At 36.1% G+C, this 23,252-nt stretch overlaps 2 protein-coding genes across 3 annotated transcripts; both read right to left on the bottom strand.

The window, feature by feature from the left end:
• Positions 1-706: 706 nt before the first annotated feature.
• selenoo1 (selenoprotein O1) lies at positions 707-9,848 on the bottom strand. Its single transcript, XM_077193512.1, has 9 exons — positions 9,160-9,848; positions 8,458-8,661; positions 6,601-6,778; positions 4,951-5,081; positions 3,926-4,203; positions 3,654-3,822; positions 2,303-2,488; positions 1,948-2,104; positions 707-1,687 (listed from the first exon to the last, which is right to left on the bottom strand). The coding sequence occupies exons 1-9, from the start codon at positions 9,711-9,713 to the stop codon at positions 1,490-1,492; spliced, it is 2,055 nt and encodes a 684-aa protein (XP_077049627.1). The 5' UTR covers positions 9,714-9,848; the 3' UTR covers positions 707-1,489.
• Positions 9,849-12,713: 2,865 nt separating this feature from the next.
• Positions 12,714-21,665, bottom strand: trabd (TraB domain containing). Of its 2 annotated transcripts, none has more exons than XM_077193514.1 (10): positions 21,263-21,665; positions 20,533-20,579; positions 19,886-19,943; positions 17,506-17,672; positions 17,252-17,392; positions 17,027-17,137; positions 16,667-16,806; positions 15,830-16,002; positions 13,926-14,022; positions 12,714-13,836 (listed from the first exon to the last, which is right to left on the bottom strand). In XM_077193514.1, exons 2-10 carry the CDS (start codon positions 20,551-20,553, stop codon positions 13,665-13,667), a joined length of 1,080 nt encoding a protein of 359 aa, XP_077049629.1. In that variant the 5' UTR covers positions 20,554-20,579; positions 21,263-21,665; the 3' UTR covers positions 12,714-13,664. The 2 variants fall into 2 exon arrangements, with proteins under 2 accessions (XP_077049629.1, XP_077049630.1); XM_077193515.1 differs by having other exon boundaries at positions 17,506-17,669; positions 21,263-21,663.
• Positions 21,666-23,252: the final 1,587 nt, after the last annotated feature.

Here is a 23,252-nt window from a genome sequence, read left to right as displayed (position 1 = left end):
CATGAGCACAAATGGAAAACATACTAGTTAATAACATTCAGAAATGAATAGTTGATAACTGAACCACATACTCCCAAAGAATTCAATGGCATTGAAATTTGTTACCAGTATAAATAATTACTTGTCATTATTAGGGCAGTGACTAGTACAAAAAGGAATAAATGCTATTATATAATGAATATATAAAAGATTCAAGATGGTAAAGGAATAAGTTCTTAGTATTTAACAATACAATTGAAAAAGACTGTCACTGTTGGATTACTTGATAATAATTAGAAGTATTGGTACCATAAAATCTATACTAGTTGGTTTTAAGGAATAAATGTCAAAACAGCTAAATAAATGTTCCATACATGAGTTGCATTACTGAGACCAAATACCAAGAACATGTTTGTCCTTCAGTGAATGTGAGAACTGCTGCATGTTCCAAAGCCTTGAAAATGATAAAACAAGGGCTTTGGGAGTCCCATAAGTTTTGGTATTTTACAATATGAACGAAGGATGCTTGTTTACTGTTATATGCCATAGATTACAGAGTTTTTTTTTGTCTTCAAGCCTTTGACACTGTTTAAATCTGCCTTAGTATTTTTAGGTGCATACCTGAACCTGTGTTAACATGTTGAAGCATTGGGCCCCAGGCATTGACATTCCTCCCTAAAACAATGAAAATTGCTAATCCTGGTTGACAAAACTTAGAACACAGATGTGGTATCTGTTATGTTTATTAAATTAGTACTTTATCTTAGAAATAATGCATATTCATCAGGGAAGTTCATAAAAATTATATAAATACGTTCTTCACAGTTGTTGAAACTATGCCGAAAAACGTTAACATTATTTTAGCCATGTTTTAAACAACATTTAAAGGAATGGATACAAAGCATATGGAAATACTTAGTTGACTCCAAAATGAAAACGTAAAATGCCCACTTCTAATGATATATGCATTTTGTAATCACACTATTCAGATTAAGTGAAGCTGAGTGGTAGGGAAACTGAAAATACTTAAGTGACAATAAAATACAGGATACTATTTGCAAGTAGGTGTAGTTGATTAATAATATACTATTCTAGCTTCGGATAGATTGTGTTAAATCAGCGCTACATACATGATTTAAAGTGATATAGATACCTTTTAAGTAAATGATTTGTGCGTTTAAGCTTTAGAGCTTTGTTGCTCAATGGCTTGTGCGTTTAATTTCAAACACCCTTTTACATTCAAATCCACAGTCATTTTATATATAGAGGCACAACTTCTATCTTTCAGACTGAGACCTGTCATGGTAAGACTAGTGGTCTAAGTCATCATTGGTAACCAGTTACAGCAGTAAACGTGCTGGATTTTCATTTTGCCCCTACACACCATCTTACTGCATGTTTTTAACTGATAGACAGGAGTTTAATACCTCATTTAATACCTTCACCAACACCTAACCAGCTTCTGCAGGATTACGCTGCTTAAATGAGCAGGTTAGTTGTCACAAAGGTTTTATGATGATCAGGTGACACAGATCTCATTGGCCCAGATGGGGGGCTTGCTGTCATATGGGACAAGTACTCGAGCCTCTTCTCCGGTCTCATCTCTCTCCTCTGGAGCTGCCGCTCCTCCTCTTGCGTCCAAGCCTGGCTGTTCAAGTCCTTCCGGCACAGAGAACGGCTTTTCCAACACTTTTAGAACTCTCTGAACCTAATGGATTTGAGACGATGCAAATGAAAAATTTTAAGACTTTATGGAATTTATGAATCACAAATTAAAAACAAACCATAAAATATCTTTAAAAAAGTCTTAGTCTTTTTTGATCAATTTAATGCATCCTTGCCTAATAAAAGTATTTAATTATAAATAAAAATTAATAAATCTTCTTGGCCCAAACTTGTATTGGTACTGAATGTCTCTTGCAATTGCAATTTAGGTGCTCCGATTTACAAAGCTAGTATGACCCTCACCTCTGAGAAGTCACCATTTTCAGCTGCCTCAATTGCATTCTGGGCAATGTAGTTTCTGAGTACCACATGTGGGTTGTTGTTGTTCATCACACATACTCTCTCCTTCTGTAGATCTTTCACATCAACACCTGACTCACACTCATGAGCAAGCCGCTGCCTTGGGAATTAAATAGACAACATATGCATTTCATTTACACAGATAAATCTAACCTAAACTATTAAAAAAACTTGGGTCTTATTCAGGTCTTTTTGGTTTCAAATAACAATGCTTTATAATACAATTTTCAATAGAAATGAATGCCAATGGGAAATGAAGGCATCAGATCAAAAAGAACTCAAAGCTTTCTTTCTGTACCTGTATTTCTTGATCCAGCAGGACCAGTCTTCAGTCTGCTTTGCCCTCAGTTGTTCTGCAGTGGTGTCCATCAGCTCCTTCAGTCTTGAGAGTCTTTCAAGCTGCTGAGCGACCGTCTTCCTGTCTGAAATCATCTGGAACAGTGCAGGGTTACTCTGAGCCATGGACAGAAGCATTGCAAGCTCACTACATTGAAGGGGGAAAAAAATAATAAAGATATTTAACCATTTTATTTTCAGTGTTATTTTAATATTACTTACATACTATATTATTTATTAAAAGAGTCTGTAGTCAATAATTTAATCCCTTAAAACTCATCTTTGATCACAAAAATGGCATATTTAAATGTTTTCCCTGTGATTTTTTTATTTATGCCATAAAATAGCTTGAATATAACTACACCCTTGCTTCATTTAGCATACGTGAAGGCTGCCTTCTAAAAATCAGCATCCTTAGAAACGCTTTGAACAACTTAGAACGCCAGTGGAGAAAGGTATATAGTTCTTCATATCATTGTAATATACATCATATACATAATTCACCCGCTATTTTTCATATCAACAGAAAAACATACCAGAAAACCTCCCTTCTCTTGAGACTCATTTAATGATATGCTAAAGCCCACCCACACATTGACGCGATTGGTTACAAGGTAGTTTGTGACGTCAGAAACACTGGCGATTTCAAACACTGTTTTTTTGCTACAGTATAAATACTCAGTAAATATCAAACGATCTGTAACAGACAAAGCAATGGACACACGGTAAAAACATTTTTACTGACAGTTGCAACATTGCTGTAAGTTTTGCTGTGTTTTATTTCACCACACTATTACGTAATAATGTGACAAAATCCAAAACAAGTCATTTGGGCAGCTTGGTTTCAATAAAAGCTGTTTTTGGACTAATAAGGATGTTTTGAGCTCTGCAACTCTCAGGATATTTTTTTATAGTACAATGACCTCCTATGTCAAAAGATCAAGGAAAATTGTATTTCTCAATTCATGACCCCTTTAAGCAGCACAACTGTTTAATAATAATCGATAATAAACATGATAATAATAAGAAATGTTTCTTGAGCACCAAATCAGCATGTTAGAATGATTTCTGAAGGATCATGTGACTGAAGACTGGAGTAATAATGCAAATCTATTTGCTAGTTCAATTCAGCAATTGAAGTGAAATGGAACAATCTCAATTGAATTCTGAATGATGCTCATCCCTGCTGCTGAGCAGTAGAATTGTAGATCTACTGAGTAGCTTTGGTGAGTATAAGACACTTCTTTCAAAAACACATTTACAAATCTATCTGACCTTAAAAGTTTGAATGGGAATATACAGTAAGGTGTTACCGTGGATCCATGGAGGGTTTGTTTGCTGCTTTCAGCTCCTCTAGAGAAGCACACTGCTGCAGGAGCATCTCTGCGGCTTGTTTTATCACCTCACTTTCATCTTCCCCTGCCTCCTGTGTCGGGCAGGAAATCTGACTCAAGCTACGGAAAGTGTTGGTGAAGTCCGCACCTAAGAGGAGGAAGAGGTTACTGTCCTGCAATTATCCCGCTTCTACTATATTTGACACTTTTTATTTGGACACTCTAGTATGACTGCTACACAATCTTCATACCTGTGTTATGCATGGTCTGCATAAGTTCTATGATGAGCATCTCATCCTCTGGTTCCTCCTTCCTCAGCAGACCCAGTTTCTTCCTCATATTGCTCAGATAGAAGCCATTGTAGAGCGGCAGGTACTCATCCAACACCTGTTCGGCCCGGTCTGGAGGTAGGTCAGGCTCCAGGGCTTCAGCCAGCCGGGCTAAATTCCATCGACAGATGGCTGGCTGGGCCTGGTAAGTATACCGGCCTGAACTATCAGAAGCGTTACAGATGAAATCTGGGTCAAAACTAAAGAGAAAACAAAACAAGGAAATTCATGTTCATGAACAATAATGCAAATAATTGCTGAACATTCTGAATAACATTAAGGCCATGTTTCACAGACATGGATAATGGCGCTTTTCCACTGAATGGTACGGCTGGGTACGGTTCGGCTCGATTCGATTTTCCACTGCGTGGTACGACTCGGCACGGCACGGCACGGCTCGGTTCGCTTTAGCTCGGTTTGCTTTTCCACTGCAGTTAGTACCGCTGGTAGTGACGATTCTGTCTGACCAATCAGTGATCTGCAGTGTTTTCACGTCACATTTTAGTATCGGTACGGTACGCTTGAATCCTCAACAGAGGTGGTACCATTTAAAGCGAGCTGAAGCGAGCCGTACTGTACCGTACAATGCAGTGGAAAAGCGCCACAAAGTGAGCCGTACCGAGCCGAGCCGTACCGTACCATGCAGTGGAAAAGCACCAAAGCATGCCGTACCGAACCGTGCCGTACCATGCAGTGGAAAAGCGCCATTAGATCAAGCCAGGATAGGGCCTTAGTTCAATTAGGCCATTTAAGTAGCTTTTATAAACATGCCTTAGAAAAAAACATTACTGTTGTGCATCTTGAAATAAAACAACGGCACTGTCATATTTTTAGATATGTCAGAGCAAGTTGCTTACAGTTAAAACAGCTCAAACATGCATTTTAGTCTGGGACTAGCTTAAGCATTGCCTGTGAAACAGGGGGATAATGTTTAAGTGAGACCATACCGATCCATGAAGCCAAAAGGCCCATAGTCCAAAGTCAGACCCAGGATGCTCATGTTATCAGTATTGAGGACTCCATGACAGAAACCCACACACTGCCACTGAGCCACCAGCCTTGCTGTTCGTAAAGTCACCTAGTAATAAAGATGCACATTCAAGTATCACAGATTAAATATTTATATACTAAATATAGACAATAAAAATGCAAATGCTTTATATAAACATACAATTATATAAATTACTAATTTAAAAAGTAGTACGAATAAGTGTGTAAGACTGGAAAAACTCTGAGGACTTTAAGAGAGGGCCACTCTCTGAGAAAACAAAGGAAATTAACATTTGAACTCCCCCTCATGCACTATTGAGACGAAGGTCTCACCTCCCTCATCCTAATCTACATTTCTCTCCCCCATTCTTCATCCTGGCAGAGATCTCCCAAACTCACACAAGAATCTAAATGGTTTAATGTGAATGATTTTCATCAAGGTTTATACATGTTTGGTATTATTTGAAATGTCTCGGTGCGACTGGTACAAATGTCTCATTCTCAAAGAAGTAAAACAAAAGGTAATAAGGTTTTTAAGAGTTTGGGAATAACTGGCACACAAGGGAATGTGGTCTCTAGGCACTCCCAAAGGTGTAAATTCATGAATGCTAATTTCCACTATTCTTAGCAGATGGTCAACTTCTACCCCCAGTAATGGTGGGGGAATACAGTAAATTTCCACTAAACTCAAGTTTTACATATCAAATAAGGTCTGGCTATATAAGGAAAATGCTACGAGAGCTCAGGGCTGTTTTCTGTATTCAGATTAGCCCGTGTGGTTGAGGGTCTCGCGACTCTCAGCTCACGTAGCCATAAAGTGTCGGGTAAACTTTTTCCTCTTTGTTCTAGAACATTTGATGGTTTGCATTGATTATCTTTCAATTGATTAAGGAATTGTAATAATACATTTACCTGACATAATAAATTGTTATATTTGATTATTCTAACAGACTTTGACTTTATTTTCATTGGAGTTAAAAGGAATAGTCAAACATTAACGTATATTTAATGATGCACAGATATCATTGAAAAACCTTTTCATTTTATGGAGTCAGATGAAACGAGTTAATACATAAGATAAAATGTATTGCATTTAACCAAAAATACTTTGCCACGAGAAAAGACAGTAACACGCAAAGACCTTCACCGCTAATTCGAATACCGCCATTGGATCGAGTTAGACGGCCTTACAAGTGTACACATCTGTTCCTATAATACCCTTTTCTGCTTGAACTATTAAAAAAGTATTATAAAAATAAGTAAATAAATAATTTACTAAAGAAATAGAATAAAAAAATAAAATATTGTGCTAGCATGTTTCCTCATTAATAAGTCATAATATAAATTTAAATCTAAAAGAGTTTTATTTAAAAAAAAAAGCTAGCTAGCTAAACTTATCACTGCTAAGCTCTAATGTAGTCTCTGTGGATAAGAATCTAAATCAGATGATGGTAGCCTGGCATAGTTAAATAAGGTCAATGAGGATAATGAGATGATTATAGACCAACAAACAATTGAAGGAACTGAAAATTGTGGGGGGTAAAAACATTGTATAATGCATTTCAATAGATTAATACTAAAAAAACACAGCAATGATCTCAGTCTACCTCTCTGAAGAAAGCAGTATTCCTCTCAATGCGGTCGGAGTGATTTTGATGGATCTCTGGGTAGAAGTTTACAATGACATAATCCAGCATCTGGGTTCTGATGTCATCGCGGCCATAGCTGGGACCTTGTCGGCCCGTGAACTCATCCGCTCGTTTGAAGATCTCAAATGATCCAAACCTACATCAGGAGTCAGGACAACTTCTTCACATCTAGAACAACAATTACTGCTAGACCTAAAAGAACTTTACTAGTTAAACTATTTCAAATATAGGCTAGACATAAAAACTGAAGTAGTAACAGTGTTGTTATTGGTCAGAGGAGAACAGGCCCCCTGATTGATTCTGGTTTCTCCCAAGGTTTTTTTCTCCATTTCTGTTACCAATTTAGGTTCCTTGCCACTGTCACCTCTGGCTTGCTTAGTTAGGGACACTTAATATTCAATAATATTACAGATTTGACTGCACTGACATTATCGGATGAGAACAAAACTGAATTGAGATAAATACTGAGACTACCGTCTTCTGTAGAGCTGCTTTACAGCTGAATTACGCCGATTAATGAGTCTTAATTGGTTGCCAAAGATTGAAAGTGGCGTAGGAACCTCTTGAAATCGTTGGCGTTCTTCTTATTATTCTTCTGTCATGGAAGTCTATGCCAGCCCATAGAATCGCTTTTGGGAAAGTTATTAAATTTGGCACACTGATAAAGGACACTGACAAATTTATTTTACTTATTTCCTCTAATTCCTTGGCTTAAGCCGATTTGATTGCACACTATGACGTCATTTTCCGTCATGAAACACATGCCTTGAAGGTACTCAAAGTTTAGGGCAGCACCACCAAAAATGCTAATAACTTTTGAATAAATTTGCCTATTATAATGACACTGGTCTTAATAGATTCCTTGGGTTATGCCAAAAACATAGATACCAAGTTTGCCATATTTGGCCAAACTTCCTGTCCGCCATCTTGATTTTCATTCAATAATTACATTTTCTAACTCCTAGATTGTTTGTCCGATTTTCATCCAAATTTAATCGTATCATCTCCAGTCCGTGCCGACTAAAAGTTATGGATTTCGTGTTGATGGATAAATCCGTTTTCATATACTGCAGCAGCAAATTTGAGGTATGATGCCAAAATGACTATTCAGACTTTATATCTGCAATGCCTTGGCATATTGACACCAAACTTTGTATGTGTCATTGTCACTTCACTCTGACCACATCACTTCAAATTCGTAACTGTGCCACCTATTGGTCGAAAGTGATAATTCATTAAATCATATTTTTAGTTACTGTATATAATTTTTCAGCTATTTAGACTAAATTCATATTTAAATGTCACTCACTCCCAGCCATGTTGGCATGTCTTGTCGTCTTTGCGCTTGGCCCCGATAATTGCTGCTTGCAGCTATATTTTTTATTAATGCTGATTAATCACAATTTGAATCTGTCTCTTATTTGTTAAAGTTTGTAACATAATTCTGTTTCTTTACTGTTATTACTATACTAACCACATATATAACAAGGAGACTGTAAAATAAAGTGTTTTCTAAAGCTGAAATAAAAACATAATGAAAAAATTCTAATAACTAAAATAAGACTTACTGACCTGGCAAAAATAATTGGCAAAAATGACTAAAACTAAATCTGAAATAAAAGCTAAATAAAAATATAATAAACGACTAAAAATAAAAAATAAATGACGAAAGGACAACAAAATGACTAAAACCTAAGCTAAGATTCATAAATGCAAAATCAAAATATTAATAAATACTATAATAGTATATAAATAACATTAAAATAACAGTTCCATGAGAAAGCATTCAGGAACAAAATAAACAACTAAGGTTACCTAATAAAGCTGGGAGCAATGCGTAAGACCACAGAGCATCTTTCCATGCGTGCATTGCCATTGTAGAAGATATCCCTCATGACTCGTGAATCAGAAGTCACTACTGATCCAGCTCTCGTGGTCGGCACTCCCAAGCCAAAAACCGCCTCGCTGCACAGAAACTCTCGTATGCTAGAGCGCAAAACCTTACGCCCATCTGCCTGTCTAAAAAGCACAAAGGACAAAATTTTAAAGTGAAAACTTGAAGTGAATTAAGCTGGATGATGACACCGCTGTTTTCTGCAGAGCTACTTATATATATATTATATATATATATATATATATATATATATATATATATATATATATATATATGTGTGTGTGTGTGTGTGTGTGTGTGTTTACATGTCTATATTTATATAATGCTATTTAAATGACTTGATATTTATCTTAAGGGGGAAAAAAAGTTTATTTTGGTGGAATTTTGGTAGAATGGGCACCTTATAAGTTTGTTCCTATTATGCTCCTTTTATACTATGTAAGGTGTACGACATGGCTTAAGACAATTAAATAAATAAACAAACTACTTTAATTTCGCATGCCATCTCTAGTATGATAACATGCAATAGGAAAACACTTGAACGCCCAATGAGAATATCATAACACTATGTGGCAATATCTAGATAATATGCTGGCAAAGATATATTACAGTAGCAAGTCTACCTAGAGTATGGTGTCAGTCCAGCACCCTTCACCTGGATCTCCCAGCGTCCTGTGGGATTCTCATGCAGTAATTCAGGGCTCTGGTCCACTGGGGCTTTCACTTCTCCCAGATAACACGCAGCTCCATCACCAAGCTGTCCTGCAAACTGTCCAAACTGGTGTCCGCAGTAACAATGGGCAGCAGGTTCTGATCCTGGCAACACTTTAGACCCACTGAGATACTCTGGGCCCAGTGGATCATTCAGAACCTCATCAGCATCAAGACCAAGAAGTGCCAGAGCTGGACCTGAAACTGACACAAACTTTGGGTTCTTTAGAGGACTTGGTTGTACCCTAGAGAAGCACGCCCCCCGGACCTGTCGTGCTCCTGGTTCGGTGGACGGGTCCAGTGGAAGTTGTTTAAGAGCAACATTCTCAAACTGCAGTCGTTCAATGCAAGAGCGGCTCGTGCTTATGCCCATGTCGTCCATTCCCGCATTTGACAGTGATCTAAGTAAAATAACACCGGGACATGAGATATAAAGCCGTGTTAAACGAGCTCCAACAGAAGCCATTCACATGGTACTAAAGTCTAATAAAGCTTGTTATGTAAGCAGTGCGAAAGCGAATGGAGCAATCCTTAAATAACTCCTAATAGAACCGAGTTGTACTCAAATCCGGTCCGTCGTTGTTTTTGCCCCCCTAGAAACAAACGCATCGGAACGTACTATTCGAAAATTAATTATTCGCTTATTGGATTTTTTTTAATGAAAAAACTCCATTTACTTTCATTGAGTGAATGGTTGTCATTAATATATCAGGTTTCACAGTGGAACAGTCCTCGTTTACTTTCTTTATAAAGTGAATGGCTGCCATTTATAGGCTATACATTTTGTTATCCAACTGTTTAGGAAAACGCTGGAAGCAGGGAAATGTATCATTAAGTTAACACGTTTGATATAAAATTCAAACTAACACATGTCTGGGTGTACAAAATCTTTTAATATCTTCTTCTCCAAAATATTTTTTTTCTCCAAAATAGTCAGTTTTGCTACACCTTATGTGTGCCTATTAAGGGCCTGATATTGATAATAAAAAAAAGCTCATAAATGGCAGGCATACATCTTCAATATGCGCTGTTGTGAGTCCCAAGACAAAGGAATACAATTTGCTTAAAATAAGCAAAATATCATGCTGGGGTTGCTGGTCTACAAGACCCTACAGGCTACAGGAAGAGAAAAGTGAGTTAATTTATGCTTTGGAATACATGAGAGTGTTCCTTCCCACACAGCAAAGACATTATGAAATAAATGTTTTTATCCAAAACACGTTGGCCACAATTTTTGGCACCCCTAGAATTTTTTTAGGTGTAAAATATCTCTGAAGTATATTCCCATTAATATTTACCTTTTTTTAGCACACCTGGGTGACTAGGAACATGACATTTTCTAGCTATGACTTCTTGTTTCACAGGAGTTTAAATATGAGGAAACACAAAGGCCAAATTCCCTTAAATCATCCATCACAATGAGTAAAACCAAATAATATAGTTCTGATGTGCATCAAATAATTGTTGTACATCACAAAATAGAAAGTGGCTATAAGAAAATAGCTAAAGAATTGAAAATCCCATTTCGACCATCAGGGCAATAATTAAGAAGATCCAATCAACAAAAAGATGCTACAAATCTGCCGGGTAGAGGACGTGTCTATATTGTCTTAATGCACGGTCAGGAGGAAAGTTTGAGTGGCAAGGATAAAAAGTACCCCATGTGTAAAATGTTAATAATACCGTTGGATCTTTAATGTTGTGGGCATATTTTTCTGCTGGAGGTCCTGGACATCTTGTTCAGATACATGGCATCGTGGGTTCTATCAAATATCAACAGATAAAAAATCTAAACCTGAATGCTTCTGCTATAAATCTTATAATGAGCCATGGTTGGATCTTCCATCAGGACAACCGTCCAAAACCAACATAAATATCAACACAAAAATGTGTTACGGAGCACAAAACGAAGCTTCTGCCATGAAGCTTCGTCCCAGTTCCCTGACCTGATGAGTGGAGTGAACTGAAGAGAAGCACCAACATGGATCTGGGAATCTGAAGGATCTGGAGAGATTCTGTATGTATAATTGTGGCCAATTGTGGTGTTTTGGAGAAAAACATTTATTTCATAACGTGATGAAAAGGTAAATATAACATGTTGGAAAAATTATTTTTGATTTTAAGATATATTTTTAGTTCGATCTGAGCATTAGCTATTTGGCTTGTTGAAAATGAAGGATAACAACAAAAAAATATAGCACAACAAAAGGAGAGGGACCATTTATTCCCCCTTTTCACATTCTTAACAGCGATTAGGGGAAAAACTATTTCAGCAGTCCATTTCAAGGACATACAAAGAGGTGCATTAAATATACATTACTTAGTTGACCATGTCAATTTCTCACCTAATAAGAAAAAGTAGCACTGCATGTAGCTGACAGGAAGACCGAGTTTAAGTTTTCATGAAGTCAGCAGCATTTCGAGAAAAACTTTAGAGTAGAACTAGCCTACTGGGTTATTGGATCAATAGATCTTTAAAATATGTTTTTTTTTAAAGCAACCTGTTAATCAACCATTTTAACCGTGCATTCTCAACAAATGTTGAGACTACAAACTGTTGCTCTACAAATAAAAATACTCATTAAACACCAGGGTACTGACAAATAATATGTTGTAACGATTTCTTAAACTCCAATTAAATAATCCCAATAATCTGTTTACATAAGAAATCATGTAGAATGCAGATACATCCATATAATCTCCTTCTCCAGCATAACTGCTCATGGCACACATGCAAAGTTTCAATCTTAATTTAAGCCCCACTATTACTCGAGATGCATAATTTCCATGCAGCACCTAAAAGTTTAAATGAAAAAAGAAAGGCGGATTTTTGGCATTAGCACTCCCTATCACACTCAAAAAGCTACCTGGAAAAACGAAGTAAAAATATGAAGCAGCAGTTCCAGTAGCACAAAAGCAGAAACACTCATTACTTCTATCTATATAAAGCATGCTCCCCAATTATTGCCCTGATGGCTCATGCTAGTGATAGGCTTTTCTGAAGAAGCATTTTCTTGTCAACATACCGTCTTTAATTGTTGTCTACACTTTCAACAGGAGAGTTTCAAGTTATTTTGATGGTCTCATGTGACCTTTTGAGAGTGGTAAATAATGAATAAGGATGAAAAAAGGGACATTTCATTACAAGTGTTAAGACTAAGAGTATTACCATACTACCAACAATGAGCTTTCAGTTTGTTTTTAATTTAGTGAATTTAACCTTTATGCAAATAGATTTTTATGAACACAGCAGCAAAAAAACAAAACCGTAAATTGGGGGAAAACAGACGTTTCCTTCTAAAAAAAACTGAATCAAGCAAAATCTCCTATATTACGTAAACACAAAATGTATCTTGTCCAATTAATTTCACAATTTGCTCTTTTCTATAAATGCCAAGCTTTTCTTTAGCAAGGTTGGTTTTGATACCAATTATTAAATGGTGTGAGTGAAACAGAGGACTCCAGATTTAATAGTACCCATTTATTATGACCATATGGAGAGAGAGCAAAACACCCCAACCAGTCTCTGTTCCTTTTAGCCCTTTCCAGGTCATGAGGCACTTGATAGCAAACACAGGCAAACTTTATGCTTGGTTTATCAGGTAATAAGAAAAACCAAGAAACCGCACATAGAGTGAACGAGACTTGAAACTCTCAAACACTGTGTGCAGTTCTTTTAGTTTCACTCATTTCAAGCCATTGTTTCAGAAACATACATAATTCAATCACTGAAACCAAACATACTTTGGTCAATAATTTTCCTAATGTGCATTACATGTATTTATCATCAAGTCATACTTTCAATCAAATCTGATTTATGCTTTTCATAATAAATGGTCCAATCGCGCTTTTAGTGCAATTCAGGTTTTAAAAATTAGTTCTGGGATACTATTCCATTAATCACCCACATAAAAAAGGTGGCTTTACTACTCACACTTCATGAACTATTAGATTATGGATGGAGTAGGTCGCAGATTCAAATGCTGACTTACAGGGACTAACAATACTGGACTTGCTGGGAAACAAAATTCAATCATTTGCAGGAGCCAACCAAAAGGAAAAAAACACAGCAAAATAAAACTTCATTCAGTTCAAGTTGCATGATAACATGGGAAATCCTGCTGCAGCTAATTTTCTAGTGGGTCATACTTTAATCATGAGGAAAAAGGAAAGAAAGCATGGTCCGATTTCTTTGGCAGTACAGCTCTGCGTCCACGGGTACACAGAGGGTTGAGGAGGTGACAGAGTGTTAGTCAAAGGCTTCCACCCACATTGCTTAATTCATATGGGATGGAGACGATGTTTCCCTCTAATCTTCCTCCTAATCTACCCAACCACCATCCTGTAGTTAAGGCTACTGGTGTTCAGTGTGCATCCTGATCTCATTGCTGAAAAGTCTGTGCCGATAAGAGAAGTGTCAAATGGAAGGCTTTTGTATATTTTCAAACAACGATTGGACAGTCGGTAAGGAGAGTAACGCCCTCCCCACGCCCTTGCTGGCACGGAAGCAGGCATAACCCAGAAGCCCCCACATGGCTCCCTTCAACACGTTGCGTACTACCCAGCCTAAACGAGATGGTGGGGCCACGCTAAGAGAAAAAAACAAAACAAGATTTGGTCATGACAGATCTTGTACTATTTAGATACTGAAGTACATAAAAACTGTTCCAATACACACCTCATGATCTCATGGATATTAAGCTCTTTATCCCAGTTCTTCTCAATACCAGGCACATGACCCATCCCAACCACTCCAACAACCACAGCAGCCACTTCTAAAAAGAAAAAAAGTGTGTATGAACAAGAGGTTTCATGTAGCTCCCGCAGGATTCGGTCCCGTTCCCACAGAAATATAGGTTACCTTCTCCCAGTCCCGCGCGCAAAAGCCCACAGGTAAAAGTACATAGATTTTTCCAGTACATTCATAAAATTTCCATAAAATAAGTTTCAAGTTATGGGTCACATTGCAACAACATTAACATCCCAGCATAAATGTGCCTGATAAATTATTTGTTATTAAAGCATCTACATTAACAAACCACTGTTAATTTGAACAGAAAAGCAAGCACAGGTTCCTGCATGCGTTATGGCATGAAAGCGTGCAAAGAGCACTCCCTTTATAATCACTAAAAAGCTGTCACTCTTTTTTGTTAATCGCGATCTCACAAAGTTAAATTTTAATCTAAGCACACTGCACAATGAATCTCGCATAATGTCTACACTGTGTTATAATGAGAGGAATCGCGATGGTGCAGAATGACCAAAAATTATTCAGTTTTGTGGATTCTAAATTGTTTTTTATTTTAATTTAGTTTTTCTTGTTGTTTTTGTGCAATAGATGAATAACAATTTCTTTGTTTTTAGATGTTTTATTTTTAGATGTTTCTATTTTGCACTCATTTAGTCATTTAATTTAATTCTCCCGCGACCCCTAACACATGAGTGTCCCGCACTCACCCATCAAATCTTGTCCCACACCGCACTCTGTAGCATCGGGTCCCGTGGGAGTGCAGGCCTCTAGTTACATGTAACATGACTCCAAATACGTTCTGTGCCTGTATGAAGCACTGGGTGTGATATTTTTGTATTTTTTATATACTATTACTTTTATTTTAATATTTTCAATGGTCACTATTTTACTTTCAGTAATTTTATGTTAATTTTTATTAGTTTTATTTTTTTTAATACTACTATTTAGCTTTAAGTTACATCGCTTTCATTTAGGTTTAGTAATTTTAGTACTTAAACTTCTGTTCTAATTGTTCTCATTTTTCCTCATGTTCTCATTTTTCAAGATAGTCATCTAACATTTGTTTTATTTCAGTGCGATTTTGATTACAAAAACAATTTTGAACAGGTTTGGTTTTTGTTTAAGTCCCCCTGTAGTCAATGATTTTATCCCCTAAATCTCATCTTTGATCACTAAAATGACATATTTAAACGTTCATACACCCGCTATATTGCGAAATCTACCCGATTTTTCATATCTACAGAAAAATTTACTGGGATAATCTGGCATCTCTCGAGACTCCCGTGCTAGTTCGGTGTTAATGATATACCAAAGCATATCATTCAAACCGCTTTTTTAAGACGGTCTTTCGTTCACCGCAGTATTAAAGAGAAAATACTCAGCAATGGTGTTCATGGTTTTCTTAAAGCAAATTAAAAACACCACATCCACATATAAACAACATTAAAAACTTGATTTTCACCACAGGGGAACTTTAAAAAGATAGTTCAACCAAAAATGAAAATTCTGTCATCATTTACTAATTTTCCCAATGACTTCCATAGTACAGACAAAAAAACAAAACAAAAAAAGGAAGACGAGAACCGGAAACATTCTTCAAAATATCTTTTGTGTTCCACAACAGAAAGTTATTCATACAGGTTTGGAATGACATGAGTAAATGACAGAATTTTCACTTTTGGGTGGACTTTCTCTTTAACAATAACAACACTGATCACAGGGCATACCTGAATATGCAGTTTTAAATTCAAGAAATTTTTCTAAAATCAAATTAACTTCAAGGCAGAGCACTGGAAAAGACGAGCAGCTTGAGATGAGCGTGCCATACTCACTTTGTGCATTAGGAGGCGCCTCCACACAGCGCGCTGCCTGTCTAAGTGTGTGAGTGAGGTAGATGTCTCGTTCTGCAACAATAGTGCGGTGGAGGGCTGGAAACTCGCCGATCATCTCTGACATGGTCTGTTCCAGAAGATCTTTTTGTTTGCACTTCTCTACATCCTCCTTGCTGATATGAGCAAAAACACATACCAAAAATCTGTTCATGTGAATCTCAAAACAAAAAAGCATATACAGGCCATACTTCCCCACAATCAAAGAAAAAAATTATGTTTTGCTTAAACTTTGCTTCAACCCTTTATTTAAGACCATTATAGGCTTCATTAAGCTCAGTGGAGCTTCATGCTAAATTTAAGGGGGGAAAAACATTCTTATTACTGGAAGACCTTGTCACAAACATTTTAATAACTGTAATACACCATTTAATTTGTGAAGAATTTATACATCATGGTAGTATTTGCTGTACCACCTTTAATTTATGCAGATTTAAATAAACATAAGTACTACAAAAAATGCTAAAGCTTTCAATTAAATTTATTTACTTTTTATATATTATTTTTGAAATATTGAATTAATCACAAATTATTCTATATCAATTTTTAAAAACAACCCTATTTTTTTTTTTATAATAATAAATTAAGGCACACAATAAAACACCGTAAGGCAGATTAAATCATGCTGTATTGGACAAATACTATAGAATAACCTGTAGAACTTTTATAAATATATTATTATGTGCTAACATAATTTGCTAACATTAGTTTGCTTTATTACATATCATTGAACATAAGCTTATCGCTTCCATATAAAGAAAAAGTGGTGTTGACTTGTACCTGATTGGGTCAGAGAGGAAGCACAGGCCCCAGGCCAGACGAGCCTTCTGCCACAGGCTGAGAGCAGCTATTGCACGCTTAAAGGTTACTGGAATGGGACGATCCCCAAGGTGAAATTTACAGAAGGGCACCTTTCCTGCCTGAATTGGATAAAAGAGAAGAAAATGCATATTTTATTTATGCAGATCAGTCTTTGCTGTTTACAAGTTTCATGTTTCAGGTTTCGTGACTTTGTGCATTTATTGTTCTTTGATAATTGGTGACATCTGCTAGAAGTCAGGAACGAGTGCATGGCTTACAGCGCATGTCAGAACCATGAGGACTGTGAAAGTGAGGGAGAGCATGTGTATTCGCACTGACCTCCTTAAAGGCTTCTCTAAACTCTCCTCCAGGGGCCATGCCCAGCTGTTCTGTAATGTGAGCTGAGACTTTGAGCAGCAGTATCTGCATGAGGCCAGACATCACTCCATTCTGACACAAGAAATGAGAAAAAAAAAGGATTTAGCATGTTGATAAATGAATTCAGAGGAATGTGTTTGGCAGTATAATAACTTTGTCAGCGCAGTCTTCGGTTTCATGGCTGACCTGTTTAATAGCCTGCTGGACCTTCTCCAAGTTAATGTCTTTAGCCTCTTTTAGCAGCGTTTTCTCATCCATTTTAAGCATGGATACTCTGTACTGGCACAGCTCCACCACCACCACATCAGGCTGGACCGCTCGGATTGTCTAAAGCAAAGAGCATCAAATCAAAACAGCCTTTAGTCGATCAGTAGCGAATACTAAGGTGTTTTACACTCAAAAATTGGTCGAGAGCCCATAAAAAGAAAGCCAATGCTTACAGTGGCAACATCATTCTTGCTGCTGTCGCTGAAGTGGGCGGTGCCAACCAGGTACACAATACTGCCCTCAGGTGTGGTGAGACGTGTGACTGTGTCCGGAAGGTGAGGCTCTGCCTGCCGGCGCTGGGTACGAACCTGCCACAACACTTCCACCGCCTCAGAATCTGCTAAAAAGACAAAAAATATTTTCATAATTTTAAGAGGTGGAGCAAGAACACCACATACACAACTTTGGAACGTGTTTTAATGTTTTAGAAATTGGTCTCATTCTCACCAAGGCTGAAATCTATTTGATCAAAAATTACAGTAAATAAAACAAAAAAAAAACAGTAATACTGTGAAATATGTAAGGAATAATTGATGACAGGCCGTTGAATTATTAGAAAAATAATGCACACCCGAGGTGGTAATCCGGTCACGACGCGAAGCGGAGTAGATAACCTAATAAATGAAACACACAAAGCCCTTTTAACAAGTACCTAGACCTATCAATAATTATTTATTTGTTATATTATCTGGAATAATTACGAAAACCTGTGCAGCAGGACTATCAATTTATTTATATATTCAGTTTAATTTTCTATTTATTATAGATAGGCCTATATACTTTATTTATTAAAATTAAACTGTATGTGTCCATTGATTGTGAAGTTAGACATCGAAAATCGCAGATCAAGCGCATGGGGCTGCATGTTTTTTCTTGTTATGAATTGTATCTTATTTCCGTTATTACAGTTAACTACGCGCAGTGATATGGAGCTGTAATGCGGTCAAACCTGCCTGAGACTACTTTAGCCGTGCGTTTCCCTTAAAATTATTGCACACCTTAGAACGTTCTCAACCAATCAGAATCAAGCATTCAACAGCCCTGTAGTATAATACAATTTAAATTAACTGTTTCTATATTTTAAAACGTAATTTATTCCTGTGATTGCAAAGTAGAATTTTTTCAGAAACCATTCTAAAATCATTTCTTCTTATCAATGTTGAAAACAGTTTTAGCGGACTAATTTTTTTTTCTAAAGAAAAACAAAAAAAGAAATTAACACTTTTATTTAGCAACGGCAAATTAAATTGATAAAAGACAGTAGACATTTATGAAACTAATACATTTTACAAACAAAGTACTATTTATAATAAATGCATTTTCCACTAAAAATACTAAGCAGCACAACAGTGTTTAACTTTAATAAGAATGTTTCTTTAACACCAAATCAGCATATTACAATGATTTCTGAAGGATCATGTGACACTGAGAAGGACTGGAGTAATGATACTGAAAATTCAGCTTTGCCATCACAGGAATAAATTACATTTTAAAATGTATTACAACAGAAACCAGTTAATTTAAATTGTAATATTTTACATTATTACTGTATTTTTTATCAAATAAATGCAGCCTTAGGCGAGCATAAGATAATGCTTTGGAATTTAATTCCAAAAACTATATGTATATATATAAATATAAAATGTATGGCAAAAATAGAGTAGCAGCTACCAGATATATGTTTTAGAAAACTAGTTTCAGCGCTGATAATCAAGAGATCATAAACAAAAGAAAACAGCAATGGAAAGATGGAAAAATTAGTTCTCTGTTCTTCAAGCAGTACTAGAACTAAAACATAGAAAGGATGAGCTTTAGAAAATATATGGTTTGAACTTTTGTGGTGGTGTGACGTATGGAAAAAGTTGAAATGATTATAACCTGCTGAATTTCTATTTTCTAACTTTGCTGAATTAAACTAAGGCTAACACTAGTTAGTTTAGCTTCTAAACAAACTAGTATTACTTCATTGCACTGGAACAACGTTAACAAAAACAATTTTGAAAACTAAATGAAAACAATAAATGAAAATGAAAAACCCTAAAACATATAACTGGGAAAAATGAAACGAAAATAAATTATGTTTCCAAAACTAAATAAAATAAAAATAGCCACAAATTAATTTTGGTTTTGATACATGGTAGCCTATATTATAGAACTTGAAACCTTAACAACCCTCCTGTATTAAAATGAAAGTGATAATACTAGACGGTAATAACAGTAGATTTTTCTGAGATATTTAACATGATTACTTGCTTTTAAATTACACCAGTTAAACACATTTCTTATTAAGAAAATGATTGAAAAGTATTTTTAGTTTTAATATTTTAGTCCTGCCAACGTATAGGTGTTAACTGGTGTAATTATTAATTAATAAATGAACTAATTAATTAAACATTCAAAACTCTAATAGCCCTGCACTGAACAAGGACAGGTTTGAAATGATATAGTATTACATTCATTTTGAGCACCATTTCATATAAAACCATATGAAAGAATCCTGGGATTCAGATATACTATTTTGTAAACTTCAGAGAGTAATCAGAGATTACTTACACAGTCCGAGAGGAAATGGAGGTTGTGTGTCATCTTCTGCCGGGCCAACTGAGTCATCCTACAAACAAAAACAATGTGTTATAACCTATATAATTCTTTGTATGAACATGCTGACAATATACACAGAACGGGTGCGAACAAGCTTGGCATTCACTTCTAGGAACTCAGAACTTTTGCGGTTTCATTTTCGAGGTTGAGCAAAGGATATTTTAAGCTATTTTGAAGCTTCAGTAAAAAAAAAAAATAGTCTGAGAATTCTGTGCAAGTGTGCATATTTCTCTATCTTGGGAAATGCCCAGCTAAATAAACAAAAGACCATTATCCAATACTCCCAGTACCCACAAGAAGGCAATAAAGAGAAAATGTACATTAAATCAGAATGAAAGTCAACAAAAAGCACAGGAAACTTAGTGTCTCATAAGTTTTACAATGGGATTTTTTTCTTTCTTTCTTTTACAATTGCAAACCACAGATGGGATTCTATTAAGCAACTTGAATCAAACCCTCCTTAATTATTACAGATAAGCATCCATCACCAAGCAAACCAATCAATGTATATGTATATAAATATATATATGTATAATTATTATTATTATTTTAAACTGTCAAATAAGAAAAAAAATACATATATTCTGCCAAAATCTTACCTCCGAGTTGTCCTGTTCCATTGTCCGCCGTTCAGTAAACCTTCAACCTGGAAAGATCATGAGTCAGATGCACAGTGCACAAACAACCGACATATGACTCCACAAAATGGCATTTAACCATTCAGCAGAGTTAAACACCCTTGGAAGGCTGTGTACTGGCCTTGCCTGTAGGAAATATTGCTCATTACGAAGTCAGACACTGTTTAATTAGAGGATTTGTAAAGTTTTTTTTTACTTGTGTAGTTGGCTGAGTAAATTGAGTCATCAGGCTTGACTATCAGCCTGCCATCTTGCCTTCAATGCCTTGTGCAACTAGACCACGTATACTTTTCAAACTACAGTGATTCCAGCACACCAGTATTAGTTGGGGTTATGCTGAGGGTTTAGATATGATAAACATTTATTTGAAGTTGCACAACAAAGCGTTTAATTTGACCATGTAACAGATCTAATCCTACAGTCAGAAGTCAGACATTAAAGGTGACAACCTGCTGTTATCAGAGCACCTGGTTAGCACATCAAACTCAAGACAGTTTACCGCGTCAACCCTTCAAAACGGGATTGTAAACAGTTAAATTTGTGAGAAAAAAGCCTCTCGTGCGAATTTTACCTTCAAATTGTAAACAGACAGTTCAGACAGAAGACAAAACTAAACCGCAAAATCTGATGGACTAGCTCCAATCTCAGCCACCAGTCCGAAAAAGGACCAAAAAATTAAAATAAATCTTACATTTGACTTGGTAGACAGCTTACTCACTCTTCCCACGAGAGTAGCTAACGAATCGGACCGGGATCCAACTGTCAGTTGTAGAGAGGAATGGTTCTTGACAAGGTAGCTCGGCTACAGGCTAACTGCGCACACATACACGCAGCTGTTAGCTGATGCTATGCTAATATAAGCTTAAGCCCCTTTAAAAACTTTACAGAACTGACCGAGAATAATTTATTTATTTCGCTCGCTGTTACGAGTATAATATTGTATTTACATTATAGAAAGATCTAAAGAATACTAAAAACAAACGCCTCGACTGTTGTTTGTTTGCTAGCCTCGGCAAAAAAATGAAATGATTAAAGTTATAGCTACAGTCAGCTGCTTGCATGAAGTGTGGATATGTAAGACCGCCCATTATTGCTATGTTTCCTGGGTAATGTAGTATAGGAGGACAAATAGCCTACTATTACAGATGATTGTTTGGAAAAGTTCGGGCCTATACTTAATCTATATTTGATTAGAATAGAACTAAGGACGTATTATTTTAATTTTTAACAATAATAATGTTACTTTTTAAAAAAAAAGGATGTCGACTGTACTTTCATATCAATTATATTTAACCGGAAAAAAACTTGCTTTATCATTTTTATCACTTTAAAAAGGAGATGTAATACTACATTGACTTTTGCTTTCTCTCAAACAAAAAGCAGTTAAAACATTCAAAGATTGTAATTGCGTCCTTTGTAAAATGTAATTCATTGTTGTTGTTCAGAATATTGCGAAAGACAACATCTTAAAACATGTCTAACATGTTTATTACTGTAATTCATTAGCCTACCCTGTTCATGCCCAATACCACCCCTTCAACACAAAACCACGCCAGCCAATCCAGGCCTGTTCGTTTATCTGGATTTTATTTTGTACTAATTCACATGATACAGGATTGTAAAGTTCTTCTTATATTGGACTTGCGGTCATAGCAATAAGTCTGTAAGCTGAAACCAGTCATATTTCATGTAAACAATATTATTCTGGTGAAAGTCTGTCTTCGCTCATTGCTGATCATAGTTTTGAGTATCGATATATCTGACATTTCCAATGAACACAAGAACATGCAGTAATACAAGGCAACTTAATCCAGATATTTTTATAAAATCCGCAAATTAGTTTGAACAACCAAATTAGCCAGAGATCAATTATCACAATTAGAAGATCTGGCATCTGCCAAATCATATCAGAGGTATTAAAGTAATAGTTCACCCAAAAATGTAAAAAAAAAAAAAAAAAAAAATCGCATAATTTACTCACCCTCAAGCCATAGGTGTTTATGACTTCCTTCTTTCAGCCGAACACAATCTGAGTTATATTAAAAAATATCCTAGCACTTCCCAGCTTTTATATGGCACTGAGTTTTTGAAGCTCCAAAAAGCACATCCATCCATCATAAAAGTTATCCACAACTCCAGTGAGTTAATAAATGCCTTCTGAAGCGAAGAAATGTTTTTTTTGTAAGGAATATATCCATATTTAAAATTTTATAAACCGTAATCACTCACTTCCGGCAACAGCCATATTTGCAAAAATCCATCACTTCACTTCAGAAGGCATTTGTAATGCAGGGTGAACTCAAAAACAAAGGAGAGCTGGATCCAAATGCAGTTATTTTATTAAACAGAATAAAATAACAAAACAAACACAGGATCTAGAAAACCAGGGAAACAGAATGAGCACACAAACAAAACATCAATTTAGGGACAAGACTTGACAAGGAACACAAGAAACACTTGGTGTTAAGTACTAGAGGGCTAATAATAGGCAAACAAGACACACCTGGGAATGATCAAAGAACTAATCCAATAGAAAAACTAAAAAGGGCTACAAAAATGCCACACAGGACAAGAAACAGTGTAAAATGCAAACTAAAAGTCCAATCAACAAAACACATGAAACACAAACCAGGGAATACGTAAATGAGCACCCCATTAAGGAGCGTATTCCAGATGCTGCC

This window comes from Siphateles boraxobius, unplaced genomic scaffold (genome assembly GCF_051911475.1).
Source record: "Siphateles boraxobius isolate OS27281-9 unplaced genomic scaffold, OSU_SipBor_1 31, whole genome shotgun sequence".
NCBI lineage: Eukaryota > Metazoa > Chordata > Actinopteri > Cypriniformes > Leuciscidae > Siphateles > Siphateles boraxobius.
Note: the sequence above shows the minus strand (reverse complement) of the source record. Positions and strands in the feature narration are given on the sequence as shown.

Coding starts and splice junctions, on each gene's coding strand:
- trabd (XM_077193514.1), bottom strand. CDS start 20,553: ATGGAACAGGACAACTCGGAG. Junction 19,944..20,532: donor TGGAACAGGACAACTCGGAG/GTAAGATTTTGG, acceptor TTTTGTTTGTAG/GATGACTCAGTTGGCCCGGC. Junction 13,837..13,925: donor AATATCCATGAGATCATGAG/GTGTGTATTGGA, acceptor TTTTTCTCTTAG/CGTGGCCCCACCATCTCGTT.